Source organism: Lepidochelys kempii, chromosome 2 (assembly GCF_965140265.1).
Source record: "Lepidochelys kempii isolate rLepKem1 chromosome 2, rLepKem1.hap2, whole genome shotgun sequence".
In the NCBI taxonomy this organism is placed as follows: Eukaryota; Metazoa; Chordata; order Testudines; family Cheloniidae; genus Lepidochelys; species Lepidochelys kempii.
Window position 1 is genome coordinate 160,753,857 of NC_133257.1, and position 21,999 is coordinate 160,775,855.

General features: G+C 41.9%; 1 protein-coding gene across 7 annotated transcripts in view; it reads left to right on the plus strand.

Moving 5' to 3' along the window:
* The window catches only part of PTPN3 (protein tyrosine phosphatase non-receptor type 3), a 277,972-nt gene that overhangs the window by 62,258 nt on the left and 193,715 nt on the right, over window positions 1-21,999 (plus strand). For 6 of the 7 annotated variants that reach the window (XM_073332642.1, XM_073332646.1, XM_073332643.1 and 3 more), the window contains exons 3-5: window positions 16,435-16,542; window positions 16,621-16,663; window positions 17,862-17,940. In XM_073332642.1, coding sequence (XP_073188743.1) covers window positions 16,435-16,542; window positions 16,621-16,663; window positions 17,862-17,940 — 230 coding nt within the window. Of the gene's footprint in view, window positions 1-16,234; window positions 16,269-16,434; window positions 16,543-16,620; window positions 16,664-17,861; window positions 17,941-21,999 lie in introns of those variants that run through there. The other variant, XM_073332649.1, reaches the window with a different exon arrangement.

Sequence of the window (21,999 nt, forward strand, 5' to 3'; positions counted from 1 at the left end):
CTATCTGCCTCAGTGAAATTTCCCTTTCAAACCCTGCCAGGTTGTTTTCCAAAAGACTTCTTCACATGTCCATGGGCTTTGGTCCCCCTAGTCAAACCAGTTTTATAGGCTGTCTGAGGAGAGGAATGGGATTGAGCCATTGTCCCTAAGTGACCCTTAAGCAAAAGTGATTAGGTGACCATTGACAGTCATCTCCTTTGTGCTTGGAATACTCAGATAATCCTCTAATGGGAGGCACTTAATTAAAAATATTGTTATGAGCTGGTTGGAACCTTGGTTTAGATTGTTAAAACCTTCACCTAAGACAAAAAGAGTATGTGAACCTGCCCAGGAGCTTTTTGGCTGAGTATTGTTTTGAATAGGCGTGGGAATATGGGGGAAGGCAGAACAGAAAAACGGAGAGAACAGAGGTTGGGGGGAGAGAGAGCTAGCCTAAAGGAGCAGCAGAAATCATTTTGTGGTCCTGAAAGAAACCTGGGAAGATGTTTTTGGGTCAGAAGTACACGCAAAAAAGAGGGCTCTTGGTGGCGTGAGGAAAAGAAGCCATTTCCTGTTGTGTCTCTAAACACAGAGGAAATCACACAAGACTTTATGTATTCTTTGTAAATAGAAAAAAAACTGCATCAAGAAAATACCTGACTAGTTCCAGTTTCTGCTCCCAACTGAAACATATATAGGGCTCCAAACTTTGACTAGTGGCTTGGGTTGAAATGGGGCGACGATATTGATACTGAAAACTACAGGCCGTGTCTTCACTGCTAAGAAAAGATGGGTGTGGGGCATGAGTGTGGATGGTTGGTTGTTTACCTATTGCATTGTAAAATCCCTGTAGAGGCAAGGCTGTGTAGTTCTTATAGCAGTTTATCTAGGTGAGGTCAAACACAGATAGAGGAGATATTATGTTGATCTCACCTATCTGTATTTCAGTAAAAAACAAAAAAAACCAACCCTCAGAGCCTTGTCTCAGCTAGGATTTTTACAGTGAGATAACAAATGCACATTAGTTACTTTAGAATAAAAATACACCTTTTTTGGCAGTGAAGATGTAGCCATTACTAAAGAGCAACAATTACTAAAGAGCATGCCCATATGTCTCTCACTATGATTAAACAGTTTTTAGTGTTTGTCTTTTCTTTGTGAGATAATCATACAACACTAGCATAATTAAATTTATTTGCATATTATGTGTTTCTGTATATACTGTAAAATGTGATTATTTCAGACTGTTGGATATACAGATGTATGAGTTAACAAACTGAGTAGACTTTCTTATCCATTTTTACTGCATTTACTATGAAGACCTCGAAGGTAAATATCACTTTTTTGGTAAAACACACCTATTCAGTTGTTTGCTTTGTGCTTTTTAAATTGAGAATTCTGTTTCTTTTTTTCATGACATTGTTGTCTGATAAAAATCATGTGTTCCTCCTTCTCTGAGTGATGGTCCCTATTGGTCCCTACTGTATTCCGCCATGTGCCCAGAGCTGGAGCTTTTCAAAGTAGTATTACTCATCGGTCCACGCATGTGCTCTTGTACTGCCTTGTGGTTTTGCCCAAGGCGATAAAGGGTGGGACAGACCAACCGCATCTCCAGTTCCTTCTCACTGCTGTATGGTCTGAGTTGGAGCTTGTGCTGTCCTCTTATCCTTGGTGACACATTTTCCAAACTTCTTAGAAAAACTGTTTTTACTTTGTTCATATTTAGTATTCTGTTGTTTTTTGCAATTATTTTCTAGGTCCTAGAAGTTTTGTAGGATTAAAAACTTGGACGCCACTTTGGTGGTTTTCCAACCAAACAATCCCTCTCACCCTTTCTAGCACCCAGGTCTGTGTCCTAGATTATCTCGGAGATACCAGGATTCAAAGTCTGCACTTTCTGCCCTTGCTTGTTTTCTATCAGTGACAAGCACAACGTTGTTTATACTGTTTGGGGGAAGTCCACGTGCAGTATCTGTCTCTCCCTCCCTGTCGGTGCCTGGCTGAGCTCTCCGCCTCAAAAAGTACCTCATGGGTACCGCAATCAGGCCACAATCAGATCCTGGCCCAGGAACCCCCCCATACATTGGCCTGAACATGCTAAACTATCTACAGGTTTCAGCCAGGGGGGAGCATCGCATTCCAATGCTCACGAGAATGACAAAAGGCCACACCATTCGCTGGATGTGCTGGTCCCAGTTCCAGAACTGTATACCCCTCCTGCTTTGGCTCCCCCAGCATCCCGGGGTCTTAGAAGCTTCTCTGAGGCTCAGCCAAATTTTGACTGAATTCTTTGCTCTGTGTCCTCAATATTCTTTAAATAGTTTATTCCTTATGGCTTTTAAAAAGAAAAAGAAAGAAACCAAGTTCCCCACATTCCATATTTGCTAAACAGCAGAAGAATACTCTGTATTGCATAGTATGTACAATCCATGAGTCAGAAGGCTCTCTGATTCCAGGCACACCATAATATGGAAGAAAGCAGAATTCCTGTAGTGCCCTGTCTTCTCCATGCACTTTCACTAATCATAGAAGAAAAGCCTAACACTGTCTATGAACTTTCCTAATCTGAATATGTATGTGCAGATATGCTGACAGACTTAGATCGCATCACAGTGCACAAACACTTCCAATGCACAGTGCCCAACCAAATTACAATGCACAAACCCAATGCACAAACATTTCCAAACCCTTCGGTTTCACAAAGCACAACCAATTTTCATTAAACCATTTAAAGGCATGTTTGTAATACAGAAGCTATATCCTTGCAAAATTCCAAGTTCTTATCTGCTAATTATACACTGGAGCTCCTTCAACGAGAAGTGTAGTATTTTTTCACTCTTAAAGCTTCAATATAGCAAAAACATTTTGGTTATCATTTTTCAAAGTGATTCAGACTTGAGAGAACACTACCAAATTTCAGCCACAAAGGTAAATAATTGAAAAAGTATAAGTCACTGAAGATGACACTTAAAATGAAAACATTTGTGCAAACTTATCAGTGAGTGTTGCTAAACTTAGATATCTTAATTGTATCTTTATCTTTTAGCCTTTTGTAAATACAAAGAAATGTCTGAGTTTTTACAATCAGTGTATGGTATTGATACTTTTTGTTTACCAGCTTTTTAAAAGAATGAACATCACATGGGACATTTGGGGACAATGTAAGTTCATATTAAATCTGACATCCTGAAATGTGAGAGAATATCAGTCGGCCAAGGATTCAGAACAAAAAAATGGAACAAAGTAAGATCCATGAAGCAATGTTGTGATGGGAAAATTGTTTCACTAAAATAATGTCTGCACTACAAAGCTAAGTCCACTTCATGTAAGTCGACATTGAGCCTCTGATTTAAGCAAGTCAATCTTGCGTGTCCACTCTATGCTCATTGTGTTGGCGGAGTGCATCCTCACGAGCAGGGCTTGCATCGATGCATGGAGCACTGCACTGTGGGTAGCTATTCCACAATGCAGGTAGCCGAGTGGAATTTTGGGTTGGGCTTGCAATGCCTTATTGGACCAAAACATTGGTGGAGGTGATTATGGGAACATGGCGTTAGCCTCCCATGATACACTTACCACCCTCCTTCAATGGCAAACAAACCAAGTCTTTTTCACGCCTTTTTTCGTAAGCCAGGGTTATTCATGCAGATGCTATAGCACGATAAGCATGGACCTCGCTCAGCTGTACACTGTTGTTGAGAGCATTACAAACACCTCATGCCTTATTCTGCAGTATTTACACAGCCGATACAGGAGCTGCTGCAAGGAACAAAGTGATGACATGCAAGCAGCCCTGCTGGAAGACATAGGGCGGAGCAATTCACAGTTGCTGGCACCAGTTATGCGTCACCTTGACATGGTTGAGCGGCATTTCTGGGCCTGGGAAACAAGCACTGACCAGTGGGATTGCATTGTTATGCATCTATGGGATGATGAGTACCAGCTGCAGAACTTTCAAATGCATAAGGCCAATTTCCAGGGACTGTGTGCAGAGCTTTCCCCAGTCTTGAAGCACAGCAATACTGAAATGAGAGCTGCTAGGACAGTGGAAAAGCGAGTGGCAATAGCTCTGTGGAAGCTTGCAGCGCCAGACTGCTACCAGTCAGTGGGGAATCAATTTGGAGTGATGGGGTCACCGCCGAGAATTGCATGCAGCTCCTCATAAAAACAGTGTGTCTGTGGGGCAGAACCAGAATGATTGTTTGCCTCCCTTGTCTTCTGGTACACTAGCTGAAGCTCCTTTATTTTCACACTGCACTGGTGTGTGTCCCTGATATAGCCCTTCTCCCTCATTCCCGCACAATCTTGGTGTATAGAGGTCCATGTTTCTTCTGCTGGATCTGAGCTTTTCCTGTACAGACTCTTCTCCTCACACAGCAATAAGATCCACCACCTCCTGTGTACTCCATGCTGGAGCATGTTTGCAGCCTTAAGTCTCCATGATCAGCTGAGCTGGCAAGCTCTCCACACTGCATAAACAGGAAATGAAAATTCAAAAGTTCCTGGGGCTTTAACAGGGGAGTGGCTGTTTCCTGTTTACCTGGCTGACGTGCAGTGGAGTTGAAAGTGCTCTCCAGAGCAGTCACAACGGAGCACTGTGGGACACCTCCTGGAGGCCAGTTCATTAGAATTATACAACGCAGTGTCTACACTATCCCCATGTCAATCTGTGGGTATCTAATCAAATACTATGCCTCTCGTGGAGGTGGAGTACAGCAGTCGACTTTACAGGCCACTTAGGTTGGCGGAAGGGATTTGGTAATGTAGACACATGCATTATTAGATTAACTTAACGCGGCTTATGTCGATTAAGTTTGTAGTGTAGCCCAGGCCTAAATTGACAATGGTGGTTTGATTGTTCAGTGTAAAAACGTATTTGCTTTTTTCGTGTTGTATTGTGTTTGCCAGATTTCTAGAATGACCATGGATTTAAATTACTTTTCAATCACTGACCATGAGTGAAACAGAACTTACCATGTTTTGATTCCTGCGACTAACAACCAAACTGAGGTTGGAGCTTTCTCAGTATATGTTTGAAATTATAGGAAGTAGCTCAGAAGGTAAAGAAGGAAGTCAGTGTAGGTACCAAAATGTAGTTATCTAGGAACTGATATCTCCTTAGAAGAATCCGCAGACTTAGAGATCACAGCTTGAAAACTTGAAACTTAATTCAGTGTTGGGGTCAGTGGAGGGCATGTTTAAATGAAGAGAACATTAAAACACACTGAATATGCATATTAGGGTATTTTTCTGGTCATGTGATCAGTGAAATATTCAACTATATATTTTCAGCATTAGCCTACAAACTCCTTTTCACAGCTAGAGCTTCTGTTTCAGTCTGTCTGCATTATCAGGTCAGAGAGAAGGAGATCATACGTAAAGCTTGTTCTCAGTCAGAGGTGGACAAGGCAGTTCTTCATTTGACAATTCCATTATATGACATCTAAACATAAAGTAAACAAAACCGTATTAAGTTAAACAATATCTGTCAAAATCCTGTTAAAATACATATTAAAAATATGCACATACACACCATTTCTCCAAATGAAATCAATAGGAATGATTTGAGCCTCTGACTGCCGGATGCTGGGACTAGATGACAGGGGGTTGGTTCACTTGATAGTTGCTCTGTTCTGTTCATTCCCTCTGAAACATCTGGCATTGGCCACTATTGGAAGACAGGATACTGGGGTAGATGGACCATTGATCTGACCCAATGTAGCCATTCTTATGCTGTTACGATTTTCTTCTTGTCCTAGTATACTTTAAAACTGCAAAAAAGTTGAGACACAGAGATATTTCACAGCTAACATTAATTTAGAATTTTAATGCATTTATCATCGGTGTATTTCTGAAATACCTGCAGAGATCTACTAGTAGCAGAGGAGGATGGAATCATTTTAAAGTGGAACTGAAATACCTAACATGTTCAAATGTCATTTTGGGAGACTGTGTTTTTCCCCCTTTGCAGTTATGAAGTCCCAGAAAGTTGAATTTGGGCATCCTTCTTTATTCACCTGGTGAACTTTTGAATTTTGTGAAACCAGCAGGGAGTCTGTGATCTATCTCCTTTCCATCAGATAAAATTGAATAGTTGTCCTTGCTTTCCTAGTGACTGGATTGGTAGGTACCTAGATAGCTGAAACCCAAGAGTCCCAGAACCAGTCAGAATAAGAGGAAGATAGGGTTCAGCAGGGCAAGTAGCTTGAGTAACTGGCGGTACATAACTTCCCTCTTATCTTAAGGTGTCTGCTGGACTGTCACATTCAGGATTGTTGGCATTCTTACTAGACATGTTACGCTAGAATTCCCACTCACTAAGAGTGACTACAAATTCAGCCTTTCAGATGTAGACTTCCTCGAAGTCACCTATGCCTTTGTTACTTGAATGCTTTGCCTAGTACAGCTTGTTGTACCTGAGACTTACCTTGAATGCATCTCAGAAGTTTTAATCGGTATAGATTGTGGTTATCCACCTTTTTAGTAGCTCAGGCTGGCAAGGACACACACATCTGTGGCCCCAACTGACCGTGGCTGTCATTTCCCTTTATATATAGTCAATGTTACCTATACATGCTGAAATGATCTCTTCTCTCTGCTCCATCATGACACCTGCATCCAACTTTGGAACACCTTCTGTCCAAAGGATGGAAGTGAATTCAAACCAGTGGCAGGAAAATTCTCTCCCATCAAAAGTACATCTGAAATCAAGTGTGGTATAGGATGCTTTGTTTTAAAAGTATTCCCAGTTTTTTCGCAAACCACAGGTTTTCACTCTTAGGAGGCTGGGTGGTTCTTTCCCTGATCTTCAAGTTCAAAGCAATATGATGGGATGGGATCACTGTGCATGTGCTTCCCGTATTGGGGGGAAATGCCACTTTTATTCTAAGCTATGTAAAATGTACTCATGTTGCTGAGCTCTTTTATAAATGTTTATAAAGCAGTAATACACATTCCCTCTGCAACTTTTGGTATAAAAATAACTAGAGTTTTCCTTTTAAATGTTTCTTTAGTAAATGGGAGCAAACTGGTGGTACTAGAAAGTAAGTTGTGGCACTATGATTTTAACTCACTGGTTCATATGCTTGTCAGGAATTACTATGTTTAGGCTCAAGGATCAGATTTTTATTGGTAAATGTCAGTTTCACCATACACGCACATATTGTTGAAAAGATACTTCTATTGATAATTAAAGTTTACAGATAGGCAAAGAAGGAAAATTTCTACTTGAGAACTTATTAGAGTTTGACTTATGGCTATTTACTTTGTATATTTTGATATATGACGATGACAATTTGTATTTTAATGGTTATAAAACTTTGAGAAAATATAATAAAAATGGAAAACTTCTCAAAACCCATAATATTTGTGCAACTGATTATTTAAATGAATAAAAATAGAAAAAATGTATAAAACTAAACATTGATATTATCTGATGAATTTGTAAAAAAAATTAAATAAAAATAAAAATTGAATTCTGCCAAACCTAACTATGTTGGAGGTTTGTACCTCTAGACTTCTACAGGTGTAGAAGAAAAAAGCATAAAACTTGCTCTTCAGTGTAAAGTCTTTTCTATATTACTTTCTCTCTTTTATGCTACTGTTTCTAATCTAAGATGCCCTTTTCTGAATCTGTTTTTTGGAACTGAGATTTTTCTTTTAAACTGGTCAATTTTTTAACAAGGCATTTTTTGTGAAAGTCAAACTTATCAAGCATTAATAACTTAAGAATAACTTCTCCTGAAAGCCAAGTGGCAAGGGCTGTTTCTCTATTGCCCTCATATCCACAGAGATGTCTGTCAAATCAGAGTTGACTATAGAGCATCTTGGAATCTTTTTTGACATACATTTACATGTAAACCTAAAGACCATAAATAGTCTCTGAGAGTTAGTGCTACTCAGCCAAGCGCTTTAGTACACATTTTTAACTTACTTTTCTTGAGTAGACCAAGATCTATAAAACAAGGCTTAGAAGATGTGTGAACAAGAATGAAATTGATTTTCTTTGTGTACTTGATTTTTTTTTTATTTCAGAAACATCTGAAAAATCTTGTTGTTCAATTGCTGGGTATATTTTGAGAATCAATTCTCTAATCAATCCCTCCCCCCCACACCCAGTTTTGTCATCTTGTGTTGTAGTCCCAGGGAGTACACATTTTAATCTGTTAAATAGGATTGTAAGATCTTCAGTGTTGGAGCTTTCTACAATACGTAAAAGGAAAGTACTGAGTAAGATTATGGCACTTATTCTGCTGAGTCTTATTGTAGTAGCCGCACCTGTGTGGTCTATCCTTTCTTTTGTTTGTTTTTCCTCAATTTTATCTTCTGTATATATTTTTGTATTGTCCCCTAGCCTTCTCTTCTTTTGTTTCCATCCTCCACTTAGTCTTCACACCCCTTCATTTTGATTATGACAAGGATTTTTCATGCCATTCCAAGCAACACAATAGCCCAGTTTCCCATTCAGGTACCAACATTTTACAGGCTTCTCTCTAGTGGCATTCATTACCATATGAACAGCGGACTGTTGTGGAGAGAATTGCTGTGCGGCCTTATCTGGGTGAAGGAACACAGAATGGCTGGTCATATAGTGATGCTTGATTGCAGATTTACCTCCGGAGAGGTCTCTGTGCACCTTGTAGGAATCGGGTGCGTCTATTAGAAAGGCAGGCACATTTCATGATGCAAACACTGATGGGGAACTGAGGCACATGTGTAGTAACTTGTTCAAGGTTACACAGAGTCTCAAACATAGCCAGGAATTGGACTAGTTGAGGGCAAGGGCCTGTGGTATAAATTAAGGTGTGTGGGCCTTGAACAACACATTGCAGGGGAAGGGGCAATGGGTGGTGTTTTTCTGAAGTGAGGCTCAATTTTCAAAAGTTTTGAAAATGCCATTATAGAACTGTGACTTTGGTAGAAAATGAGGTGAGCGTTGTCATGGGGGAGAGGAAGAGGAAGGTGTAGAGCAGTGGTTTTCCAACTTCTTTTCTGGCGATCTAGTTGAAGAAAATTGTTGATGCCCATGACCCAGTGGAGCTGGGGATGAGGGGTTTGGGGTGTTGGAGGGGGCTCAGGGCTGATGCAGGGGATTGGGATGTAGGAGGGGGTCAGGGCTCTGGGCTGGGGATGCAGGCTTTGGGGAGGGGCTAGGGGTGCAGGAAGGTGCTCTGGGTTTGAGTGGGGGGTTGGGGCAGGAGATTGGGGCACGGGGTTGGGGCTTGGGCTTAGCTCTGGCGGCTCCTGGTCAGCAGCGCAGCTGGGGTGCAGAGACAGGCTTCCCACCTATCCTGGCACCGTGGACCGCACCGCACCTTGGAAGTGGCTTGCAGCAGGTCCGTCTCCTAGGTGGAGGAGCACAAGCAGTTCTGCGTGGCTCTCGCTCACAGGCATTGCCCCCGCCAGTTCCCATTAGCTGGTTCCTGGCCAATGGGATTGTGGAGCCAGTCCTCAGGGCGGGGGCAACACGTGGAGGCTTGTGGCCCCCCCGCCTAGGAGCTGGACCTTCTGCTGGCCCCTTCTGGGGCGCAGCGTGGTGTCAGAACAGGTAGGGACTTCTAGTTTTTGCTGGCCGGCCGCCAGGGTCTCTGGGTGCCTTGCATTCTGCGACCCAGTACTGGGTCGCGACCTGAGCTTTGAAAACCATTAGAGAGTGTTGTAGAGTGAGGCATTATGTGCCGCATCTATCAAAATCAATGGAGTGGCACTGGAGAATGTAGATCATTTCCTCTACCTTGGAAGTCATCTTTCATCCAAGGCAGATGTTGATGCAGAAATTCAACATTGCCCTAGCTGTGCCTATGTAGCTTTTTCTTGTTTATGGCACAGGGTTTTTGAAGATCACGACATTCGAACTGACATCAAGTTTCTTGTTTATCAAGCTGTTACTCTCCCAACACTGTTGTGTGGGTCCAAAACCTGGATAACCTATAGACACCACTTCAAAGTTCTTGAGAGGCACCATCAACCCTGCCTTCGTAAGATTCTGAAGATCAAATGGGAAGATAGGTGCACCAATATTAGTGTCCTGGAAGAAGCAAAGATCACCAGTATCGAGGCAATGATCATCTGTCAGCAATTTTGCTGGATTGGTCACGTTGTTTGGATGCCAGACCATTGCCTCCCAAAACAAGTCCTGTTCTCTCAGCTGAAAGAAGGGTACCGTAATGTGGGTGGACAATGGAAGCGTTATAAGGGCTTACTGATAGACAACCTAAAAAAGTGTAATATTGACATTGACACTTGGGAGACACTTGCCCAGGATTGCTTAAAATGGAGTGAAGTCCTATGTGATGGTCCCCCCTGCATTTTGAACTTGCTCCCTGACAAGCTGAAGAGGTCAAGAGGCGAAGAAGGAAGGAGAGACTGGCTTCCATTCATGGTCAACAGCCTCCAGCTGAGCCTGAAAACATCTGCCCTCCTTGCAATAGAACCTGTGGTTCAAGGATTGGCCTTTATTAGCCACCTGAGGACCCATAACTCCCATGGAAGTGATCATACTCGGAAACGAGTGATCACCCAACATCATTATCATCAGAGTGTTGCACTATAATGTTAAACTATCACCCAGAAGAGACTGCACTTAATTTGTTGGTGAGGGATGTACGTGTGTATATATAATAAATTCCATATCTTAAGTTCTTTGGTGTTGGGACTATAATTTTCTATATGTCTATACGGCACCTAGCACAATGTGGCCCCAGCCTACTTAGCCTCTAGGCCCTAGTGAATATAAATATTAAAGAATATATTTAGAGAACTTGTAATCGAGGTAGAAGACAATAGCATTGTGCCCTCTGAGAAGCTAGAGGATTTTGAGTTTGTCAGCTCTACAATTATTCCACATAAATCTGGAAAGTAATTCTAGTAAGTGTCCAAGGGGGAATGTAGGTGCATGGTGGAAATGTTTTAACTGTGGCAGTCCTATGTTTAGTAAATCTGTCAAGTTTGTTTCAAATGAGGTTAAATTCAGGAGGAATCTTTTTAATGGAGGTGACTATTGTGAACACTTGTTATGAGGTGGTTAAATTGAAAAGAATGTCCAGTGCCAGGTATTAAATACTGGATAGTAATCTGAAGTATGTGCATGTGTTTGTGTGTGTGGAGAGGATGAGGTGGCCTGTATTTTAATGCCAGAATACGTAGGCGTTTTGAAAGAGCTTCATCCCTGTAGAAAAATGTTTAAATCTCCTAGTATCGATTTCTCCTATATTAGGATACCCTTTTTAAATGTGAGTTTTAGGAAAGGTTTCTGCAGTCACAAATATGTTGCTTCATGTGGCGTGTCCATAACTTTATTCTCTCCCTCTTGGATACGTTATGGCCTAATCATTACACTAGGGCATTGGAGGTCAGGAGAACTGATTTCTACTTCAAACTCCACTCATGGTCATCTTGTTGCTTCTGTGTCCTCCCATCTTAAATGAGGATAAAAATACATACCTTTATAAAGTACTTGGCACTCAATGGCCCACTTCATCAGAGGATCTCAAAGTATGATGTGGCAAAGACCAGTCTACACTAAAACTTGGCCAGCATAGCAGTGTTAGGGTATGATTTATTTTTCGGAGGGGTGGGGGAATTAGGGGGAGACTTTATGCTGGTCAAAGCTGTAGTGTAGAAACAGTTGTGCTGGCATAAAAATGGTTTTGCCAGTACAGCTTATTTCACTCACCAAGCCTATATAAGCTGCACTGGTAAAAGCACTTTTTAGCTGGCATAGCTGAGTCTACATTAGAAAGGTCTTTGTCACAAAGAGCTTACAATCTAGTACAACACCAGAGACAACAGATGGTTGCTAACAAGCAGGGGAGTACAAGGAAACAATGAGACAATATTGGTCATGATAGGCAGCGGTCTCAGCACATCTGTGGCCCAACTGTAAAGTTTTTTTTTTATAGGCATCACTGAAAACAAGACATTTGGGAGGGATTTAAAGGTGGATAATGAGGTAGCTTTGGGGGTGATTATGGGGAGCTCATCCCAAGTAGGAGGGGTAGCATGGGAAAAAGCATTCATATTGGTGCACACACAATTCATTCCGCACATGGACGTTAAAAATTAGAGGGAACACTGCTGACAGCTATACATGTATGAGGAGTTATCAGAGACAGGTTGAGATATCTAGTGTAGAGAGGTAGATCTGTGAGTCATCAGCATAGAGGTAGTGACTGAATTTTTGTTTGGGTTTGAAATTACTGAGAGATGAAGTATAAAGGGAGAAGAAAAGGGGACCAAGGACATAGACATAGAAAGGTAAATGAGAAGGATCCTCCGAAAGATACCTTGAGACTCTCTGCCCCAATTTTTCAGAAGTTCTGATCACTCACTGTGATCCAAGGTCCTCTTGATGCCACCTGGCATTCTTTTGATCTGGTATTTACATACTAGCTCACTAAAAAGTGTAGTGTTAAGGTCTCTTCTGAAAGCCTGTATCACACTGGTCATCACAATCTTTGTGAAATGTATGTGCAGATTATATGTAAGGAAATATGTGTATATATATTGGAGATTATATTCTTAAAGCTTTGAAGTTAAAGCCAGGTCACCCAGAGATGACATGCCTTAAAATGGGTTCCACCAGATCAGATGTGGGAGACTCTTATCTCTTGGCTAACCATTGTGCATTGTGTGTCTTACAATGGAAGTCTATCTGCATACTGGTCAAATCTTAAGGAGGAGATTGCAGAGACTTCAGAAGAAGAAATTAACAGGAAGAGGTAAACAGTATGGGTGGCCTTGCATGACCTTGCATCCTTCATCTGGACAGACAAGCTGCCGGTGGGCTTCGTCTCCTGAAAGAAGGGTCTCAGCCTTTCTGGTTGAAAAACACTGAGAAGGACTTGGAGTAAGCAGGACCTTATTAGACAAGAGAGCATCTTGTAGTTGAATTAAGAGTACATGTTATGATTTTATTTTATATGTAACTCTTAGCAAACAGAACTACTTGAAACAATCATTTGAATCTTGTTCTTTGTTAAATAAACTTATACTGTACTTGCTTTCTCTATAAACAAATCTAAGTGCTATGTGTTAAGTGGAGCAGTGATCTGACGTGGAGCATAACTGTTAAGCTGTGGTGTACTGTTTCTTGGGAGCAAGGATCTGGTTGTCCTGTGAAAAAAGAAAAGGAGTACTTGTGGCACCTTAGCGACTGTAGCTCACGAAAGCTTATGCTCAAATAAATTTGTTAGTCTCTAAGGTGCCACAAGTCCTCCTTTTCTTTTTGCGAATACAGACTAACACAGCTGCTCCTCTGAAAGTAGTTCTGTGAGTTTCTGATGGATAATCGGCTGGGCATCCAAGGGGGACTCGGGGGTTGGAGTGAATCTACTGCTAGCCAGCAAAGGGACGGTATAGTCAGTATAGTTGGCATAGTCTGAGAAGGGAGGGCTTGTGTTGCCTTTGGCTGGTGGAGGCAGGAGCTGACCCCGACAGGTACAGACGAGGTTTCCTCATGCTAAGGGCAGGTGGTAGTGAGGTGCCTCATAACTCTGGGTACCATTGGGAAGCATCACAGTCACAGCTGCAGAAGTCAGTGGGAGCTGTGCTTGAGCATATTAAAGAGACATCTAATAATAAGTACTCTGAAATATCAGGTCCTAAGGCATCTCAAATTGAGCACCAAAATTAGTGGATACTTTTCACCTCTGTGCCTCAGTTGGCCATTGTAAAATGGGACTAATTCCATCCCCTCACTTCACCGAAAAACAGTTAATGTTTGTGAAGCATCCAGATACTGTGGTGATGAGTGCCATAGATAAGTATATGGGAAATCCATAATTGTCTTCAGAGCAGGGTTTGACTAGTATGCAGAAGAAAAGGCCTGGACCATACACTGAATAATGAGAATCAGACAAAATATTGAGTAGCTTCTTATTAACTGAGCACCATTCTGTGGTGCATTTGCTCCTGGACCCATGAGGTGATGGGGCCCAACCAGCAGAGACCACTCCACCTATAGGCAGACTAGTGGCCCACCTAGCCAAGGTGCTGGAGGGGGCTCCTGCCCCTTCCTCAAGGGCTCCGAGGAGCAGGAAGCGATCCCCAGATGGGCTGCTGGGGAAGCACTCCCCCGACCCCTCTGTAGCTACTTCTTGCCCCTGGCCCCCCAGTGCAAATAAGATTGTGACTGAGCGGCTCGGGGCTGCTCCTGATGGCACTGCCAGGGCTTCAGCCCACACCTACCGCTCCAGCCCCCATGGCCTTGCTGCCTGGAAAGCCTCCTGCTGCCACTTTAGATTCACTGTGCGACCACTGCATCAGCAGTGAGGAGCTCACCCAGAAAGGTGCAACTGAGAGTTGGGGTGAGTTGCTGGAGGCTAAGCAGAGTATGGGGGCTGGGTGTGTGTGGACAGTGGGATGTGCGCTGGGGGGTGAGGAATATGTGGAGCCTTGTGGGGAATTCAGGCTGGGGTGCGGAGTGTGAGGACTTGAGTGGCAGGTATCCAACTCCCATTGTGGTTGATCTGAGTGGCAGCAGGGGAAGTGTTGCGGGGAGCAGGACCCCTGCCCCAGGGGGTAGAGGGTGAGGAGGCGGCTGGGGGAGGGATGCAGGGGGTGTTTGGGGACCCAGGTACCCACCCTGAAGAATGAGGAGGCTGGAAGAAGGGGCCCCTCACCTGTTCTTGCACCAGGGCACTCTGTGGCCTTGTTATGCTACTGGCACCATCCATCCTGTGGACTGAATGAGGTAGGGGTCCTGGAGAACAAATAGTATGTGATCATTTTATTAAAGACTGTATCACAATGCGTTCGCATGGGGGGCAGAATTAAGGTTGTATAGATAACCTAAATACTGACGCTTCTGAACTGTTGAGTGCGACTTTGGCAATCTTAAGATCTAGATCTTAATAATCTATAGTTATTTTAGTGTATTTTTGTGTGTGTAGTTTAATATGTAAGTCTGCTAAACGCAGTATTCTTGGCAATAGTTGTGGGTATTGAAACAAGCAATTATCCTGCAAATGGTAAGATTAAGAAACACAAGCTATAGTTGGCACACAGAGTAGACTGCATTCCTGTGAACAGGTACTGCTCACAGAAATGGGGCAGGCTGGAATGACTTATGTTTTATCCAACAAACCAACACAAACAGAGCTACCAAGTTTTTTGCAGCTCCCCGTGAAATTTTATGCAAGTTTGCACATATGCAACTTGCCTCTTTATATTTGCAGATTTGTATATGGCCATGAACTTCAGCTTAAGGTTAATACATCCTTCTCCAAGCAGTGGCAGTATAGGATAGGGATTTGCACAAAATTTGGTAGCTGTACGAGGTTGAGAGGGTGCTGAAGTGTGTCTGTGGGATAGATGGGTGCTATATAAGGTGTGTCTGGGAGGAGGGAAATTGAGACAGTTGAATTTGTGGGGTTATGTAAGAGAAGATAGTGGTAGGTGTGGGAGGCCTTGTGGGAGTTTGGGGGTATCTGGGGGCAGCTGTGTACAGTGGAAGCTGGGACCTGTAGGGCAGAGAGCTTTGGACCAGTATCAGGGCTCCCTGTTATCTGTCTTGACTTCTGCTTTCCCAACTCGAATCCAGTAGGGGAAGTAGCAAGACAGGCTGCTTTAGCTGCCTTCTCAGCAGGGGGCCACAATTGTCTCTGGGGGCAGTGAGCCTTCATTTCAGACAATTTCTGCAGCCCTGGTGAATGGGTAACATTCGGTCTATACTGCAGGAATGTGAGAGGATCAGCCTGGATGCATGTCACATGAGATGCATGAAGCAAAGTGAATAAGGAAGTGTTATTTACTCCTTCACAGAACACAAGAACCAGGGGTCACCCAATGAAATTAATAGGCAGCCAGTTTAAAACATAAGGAAGTATTTCTTCACACAACACACAGTGAACCTGTGGAACTTGTTTCTAGGGGATGTTGTGAAGGCCAAAACTATAACGTAGTTAAAAAAGGAATTAGATAAGTTTATAGAGGATAGGTCCATCAATGGCTATTAGCCAAGATGGTCAGGGATGCAACCCCATGCTCTGGGTGTCCCTAGCCTCTGAATAAGCTGTGCTTGGACAACAGGGGGTGAATCATTCAATGATTACCTGTTCTGTCATTACCTCCAAAGCACCTGGCCGCTGTTGGAAAACAGGATACTGGACTAAATGGACCATTGGTCTGACCCAGGCTGGCCTTTCTTCTGTTCTTATGCTTGATCAGCCAGCACATCTCATAACTGCTGGTTATAATTTTCAGCTTACCAACCTTGAAACTTTAACTCCTATCAATTCATATTTTTCAGGGAAAAATGTTCTTTGAAAACATTAGAGGAATTTATCTTGGTGAGAAATTATTCACTTTAATGTACTTCATGTCTTATGATCTCTGTTCTGAGAAACTTTTAACTATTTTATTTATAGACTAAATTTTATAACCCATTTTTCCATTTAGGTTTTTAATTGAAAACAAAAGTGTGCATTTCATTTATGGAGTGTTCTTTGTTTTCAGAAACAAGATACTGGTCAGGTTTTGTTGGATATGGCCTATAACCACTTGGGTGTGACAGAGAAGGAATATTTTGGTTTACAACAAAGTGAAGAGTCAGTAGATTCCCCTGTAAGTATAGTGTTAAATTTTAAGAAATATATTTTAAAAGTTCTTTTTAAGAAATTCATCTAATTTTTCATTTCACAGCGATGGCTCGAATCAAGCAAACCTGTTAGAAAACAGCTTAAAGGTAAGATACTTTACATAAAAATCTAACTTTTCTGGCCTGAATTCCTCTTCTACCTACTTCGTTGATTAGAAAAAACATAATTCTCAACTTCACTTTTGGGCGTAAACAGTAGACTTTTTGGCAAAACTTCCCACAGTTCTTACTGCTGGTTAAGCTTCAGTAGTGGTAGCTGCTCCAGTGTAGATTAGGTACTGAAGGTCACCAACATTGCTATCGTTCTGTCCTCTAACCCTGGTCTGAGCAAAGTTAGACAACACAGTAGTGAAAATAGTAGCTGTCTGGTGACCACTGTACATTACTGTTCCCACTGATGTCAGCAATAGAGGGGAGGGATTTTAGACAAAAAGCCTTTTAAGTAGTTGATGGGGAAAGAGTGTAATGGTTTCAAATATGGTTTTTAAACCATTTCAGGTAAAGCTCTTAGTCTGGCCAGAGTGGAGCAAAATTAGTCTATAGTGTTTCAACTCAGTCTTAAAAAAAAAAAAAAAAAAAAGAGCACAGGGCATAATTGTTTTTAGCATGAACCATTTATAAACAACTTCTGGTAACAGTTTTTTTCTCAATGCAGATGTAGCCAAAGCTACATAATCACTAGTGAAATTGAAACACAAATTCTGTTTTTGATCTCTTGATTCTAGCTCATTTTGTAGCTTGTGTGTGATTTTAAATAAGGTTAAAAGTTAGTTATGCATAATGATTGTTAAAGCTTTGTTACTGTTTATTTTTCACAAGAGGAAATATAGAGGATTCTCTAAATTTTCCTGATATAACATTCCTGCTTGTCTTATGAGATACTTGCATCAGGTGTATTTTCCTCTTTAAGACTTTCCTCTTTTAATACTAGAAGGAATGGAATGTACTTTTTTCCAACACAAATTGCTTTGTTAAAAATGGCACTGTTAAAAATACAAAAGAAGGTAACTGAATAGACCATGCTGATGACTGCTTCGTGAACAAGATTGTTCTTCAGAGAAGGATATATGTGTGTGTTCTTGCTCTGAAAGTAGCAAAAGACTTAACAATATAATGGGAGTGCAGGAGTAGTGAATAGATATATTTCATAATTTCTTCCCATGTCAAAAGAAAGTAAACCAGACTTGTCATATTATGTGGTTATTTTCTGTTGTTGTTTTTCTATAAATTTTACAGAAATAAACCAAAAATAGAAATATTGATTTTCTTTTGTAAAACATTGTAGGAGGTTTTCCCTGCACCATCCATTTTCGAGTAAGATTTTTTATACCCGATCCCAACACACTGCAGCAAGAACAAACCAGGTAACTTTATTTTCAAAATGTACATCCATCAACTAAGAATTCGTAATATTCTTTTTTTTATTTTCTGTTAGACTGCAATTTATTCTCTGTTTATTCTGAAATATTTTTAATATAAAAGGTGTGGGGATTTGCTATTTAAGTAAAATGTTTAGTATTGATATAGTGTTATAGGTGTGTGTGATGCTATACAACTGGTTATAGGGCACAAACTGAATAGTTCCTGCCACATAGAGCTTACTTTCAGAAGGTACAGGGATATTGTTTAATGTGACACTGGGTGTCGCAATTAATGGGTGAACTGCATCTGACCCTGCCTGGTCTTTCGGAGTATATCCTGAGTGTTGACCTCTGGCCTCAAACTGTCACTTCTGTCTTGAGGTGGTATCATATGATTCTCCTATGCTCAGAGTGGGCCCTGGGTTGCAGTCCCCTGTGTATCGCCCGTGACTTACCTCAGCAGGTCAATGATCAATGGCTCCGTGTCTAGTTGGCAGCCGGTATCAAGCGGAGTGCCCCAAGGATCAGTCCTCGGGCTGGTTTTGTTCAATATCTTCATTAATGATCTGGAGGATGGTGTGGACTACACCCTGAGCAAGTGTGCAGATGACACTAAACTGGGAGGAGTGGTAGATGCGCTGGAGGGTAGAGATAGGATACAGAGGGACCTAGACAAATTAGAGGATTGGACCAAAAGAAATCTGATGAGGTTCAACAAGGACAAGTGCAGAGTCCTGCACTTAGGACAGAAGAATCCCAACAAACTAGGGACTGAATGGCTAGGCAGCAGTTCTGCAGAAAAGGACCTAGGGGTTACAGTGGACGAGAAGCTGGATATGAGTCAACAGTGTGCCCTTGTTGCCAAGAAGGCTAATGGCATTTTGGGCTGTATAAGAAGGGGCATAGCCAGCAGATCGAGGGACGTGATTGTTCCCCTCTATTCGACATTGGTGAGGCCTCATCTGGAGTACTGTGTCCAATTTTGGGCCCCACACTACAAGAAGGATGTGAAAAATTGGAAAGCGTCCAGCGGAGGGCAACAAAAATGATTAAGGGAGTGGAACATATGACTTACGAGGAGAGGCTGAGGGAACTGGGATTGTTTAGTCTGCAGAAGAGAAGAATGAGGGTGGATTTGATAGCTGCTTTCAACTACCTGAAAGGGGGTTCCAAAGAGGATGGCTCTAGACTGTTCTCAGTGGTAGCAGATGACAGAATGAGGAGTAATGGTCTCAAGTTGCAATGGGGGAGGTTTAGGTTGGATGTTAGGAAAAATTTTTTTACTAGGAGGGTGGTGAAGCACTGGAATGCGTTATCTAGGGAGGTGGTGGAATCTCCTTCCTTGAGGTTTTTAAGACTAGGCTTGACAAAGCCCTGGCTGGGATGATTTAGTTGGGGATTGGTCCTGCTTTGAGCAGGGGGTTGGACTAGCTGACCTCCTGAGGTCCCTTCCAACCCTTATATTCTATGATTCTATGACTGTAGTATGACTAACTCCCTGTAGACTTTTCCACTGAGCCTCTCTCTGGGTATGTTTATGCAGCAGCTGGGAGGTATAATTCCCAGCTTGGGTAGACAGACATGTTCTACGTCTGTTGGAGCTAACATGCTAAAAAGAGGAGAATAGCCACAGCAGCTCAGGCTAGCTTTCTGAATACAGTCCTGTCTGAGGTACATATTTGGGCAGCTTACCCAAGCCACCATATACATGTTGCTATTTTTAGTGTATTCTTGAACTGGGAATTTCATCTTCCAACTACTGTCAACTTTTCTCCCTGTCAAAGCTTACTAACTGCTCACTGGTCAGCCTCTGGCAACTCTGCACTTTCGTAGGAATTGAGCCACTTTTTAAAACACTGTTTATAACTCTTCGATCTGGTAACTCCTAGCTTTGGCAGAACAAGGTTTGCAGCTGGTTATAGTCAAGAGACAGGATCCTTGAACCTAACAGTTTACCGCATTCTTTCAAGTGTGTGCTTGGGTGTTCTTATGTGGGAAGCCCCCATATCACCTTCAGACAGACTCCATTGATTTTGAGCACTGTCGATGTAAAATAAACATGCTATCACCCCTAGTACAAGTTAGGTCAATAAAGTCATGCAGGAAATTCTAATAATCAAATATACAATAACTTCCCCTCACTGATCCAGTCGCATACCATGTTTGTAAAATTGTGACATCTCTGTATTCATAACTTGATTACATATCAGCTCTATGTGTGTCACACAAGGAAGGTGCAACATATGCAGTGTGAGGAGTGTTGATATGAAAAACATGAATCATGCTGGCCTTTAGCGTACAAAAAAATCATATGGCCTTTCATTATCAAAACAGCCTGTTTCATAAGGTAATTTATTGTACTTCTAAGGGACCATATATGACTTGTGTTACAAGTTCAACAAGACTTTTGTAACTGCGGTGTTCTGTTACCTTAAGAAAGCATCTTACTAGAAATCAAGGAATGGGAAAGGGCTGCACATCCAAAAATCAAATACACAATTTAAAATAGGGTATAGATTTGCCTGAAACAAATAACTCTCCTCCAAAAATGAGACATGTTCAACTAATTAATTGCTGTTGCATGCATCACTGACTCAGGTCCCCACACTTCACTGAGCACAAGTACTGTATGCTTGTTACAAACAAAGGGCCTATTTCTGAATACACTGTCATGGAAGATAGAGATTTCCGCAATGGAGTGCTTGCAGGATATGCTTGCTCCTGGTGCTTGTTTACATGGAAAGTTAGAGCTTAGCAAGCCAGGATGTGATTTTATAGTGCACCAGCTTGCTGTTCACTAACTCAGTGGTTCACAACCAGGGGTACACAGCTTTTTTAGGGTATCCGTGAGCCCTGAGCTTCCCCCTGTCCTGCAGACCTAAAGCCAGGAGCCCCCTTGTCCTGCGGGACAGAAGCCGGGAGCCCCAAACCTCACCCCTTGCCCCACAGGGCAGAAGCCCCAGCGCCCCTCCCTGCCCCCTCCCCGCCCCCGGCGGCTGGAGTCCTAAGTCCTGCTGTGTCTGAAGCACAGAGACCCAGCCTCCCCTGCCAGGCCCTGGAATTTTTATAGCACATTGGGGGGCCTCAGAAAGAAAAACCTTGAGAGCCCCTGCACTAACTGGCCCCAGGGATTCTGCCACTGCACACTAAAAACCTGTAGTTAAAGCAGTAAATGCTTCCAGGAAGTATGCATTCAAGCCATTCTTTCTCTTTCAACTAAATATAATAATTTTTAAAAATAAAGGTTGCACAATGTTGTTTTTGCATCTCCTGACTATTACTTTAGAGCTTCTACAGCAACATTGATTTGGCCAGTTTGAACACATGCAGTAGTTTATTTTTTCCTCATTATTGGGGGAGCTAGTAGCAACCTCCCTCTTGTCCCCGCCTCCACCATTGTTAAGTTGCTTAATACTTTTCATTATAAAAGATGCTTATAACATTTTCTGAAAAGCTCTAACACCTCTATTGTTTGCAGCAGACCTTTGAAATTCAAGAGGGGGAAGCCCTCTGGTCAGAGAAGTTCCTTTTTTGACCCATTACATTCCTTTCTGGTTTTGTGCATATGCATTTTAATACAATCTTTAATTAAATTATCACATACTATTTTGTAGTCTGAGACCTTTGTCTCATTCAGTGTACAGGATGCATATACAAAGAGGTAAAATTAAGGCTGCATGGGCAACCATAAATCAGGCATTTCAAATGCATGATATTGTAATAAGAAAAGGAGGACTTGTGGCACCTTAGAGACTAACAAATTTATTTGAGCATAAGCTTTCGTGAGCTGTAGTACTCATTTTCTTTTTGCGGATACAGACTAACACGGCTGTGACTCTGAAACCTGATATTGTTATATAAACATTAGTTTAACTTATTTTTGCATGTAATTATTATAGCTTATCTATTTTGATGTGTCATTACAGTTATGAAGTACAACATTGTAGCTACTTTTGATATAGGATCCTTAACTTTTTGTAGTTTTTTCACACTTTAAAATATTAATCATGCAGTCTTACCATGGAGCTTGTCCTATAAGCACTCTAAATTTTATGAGAACAG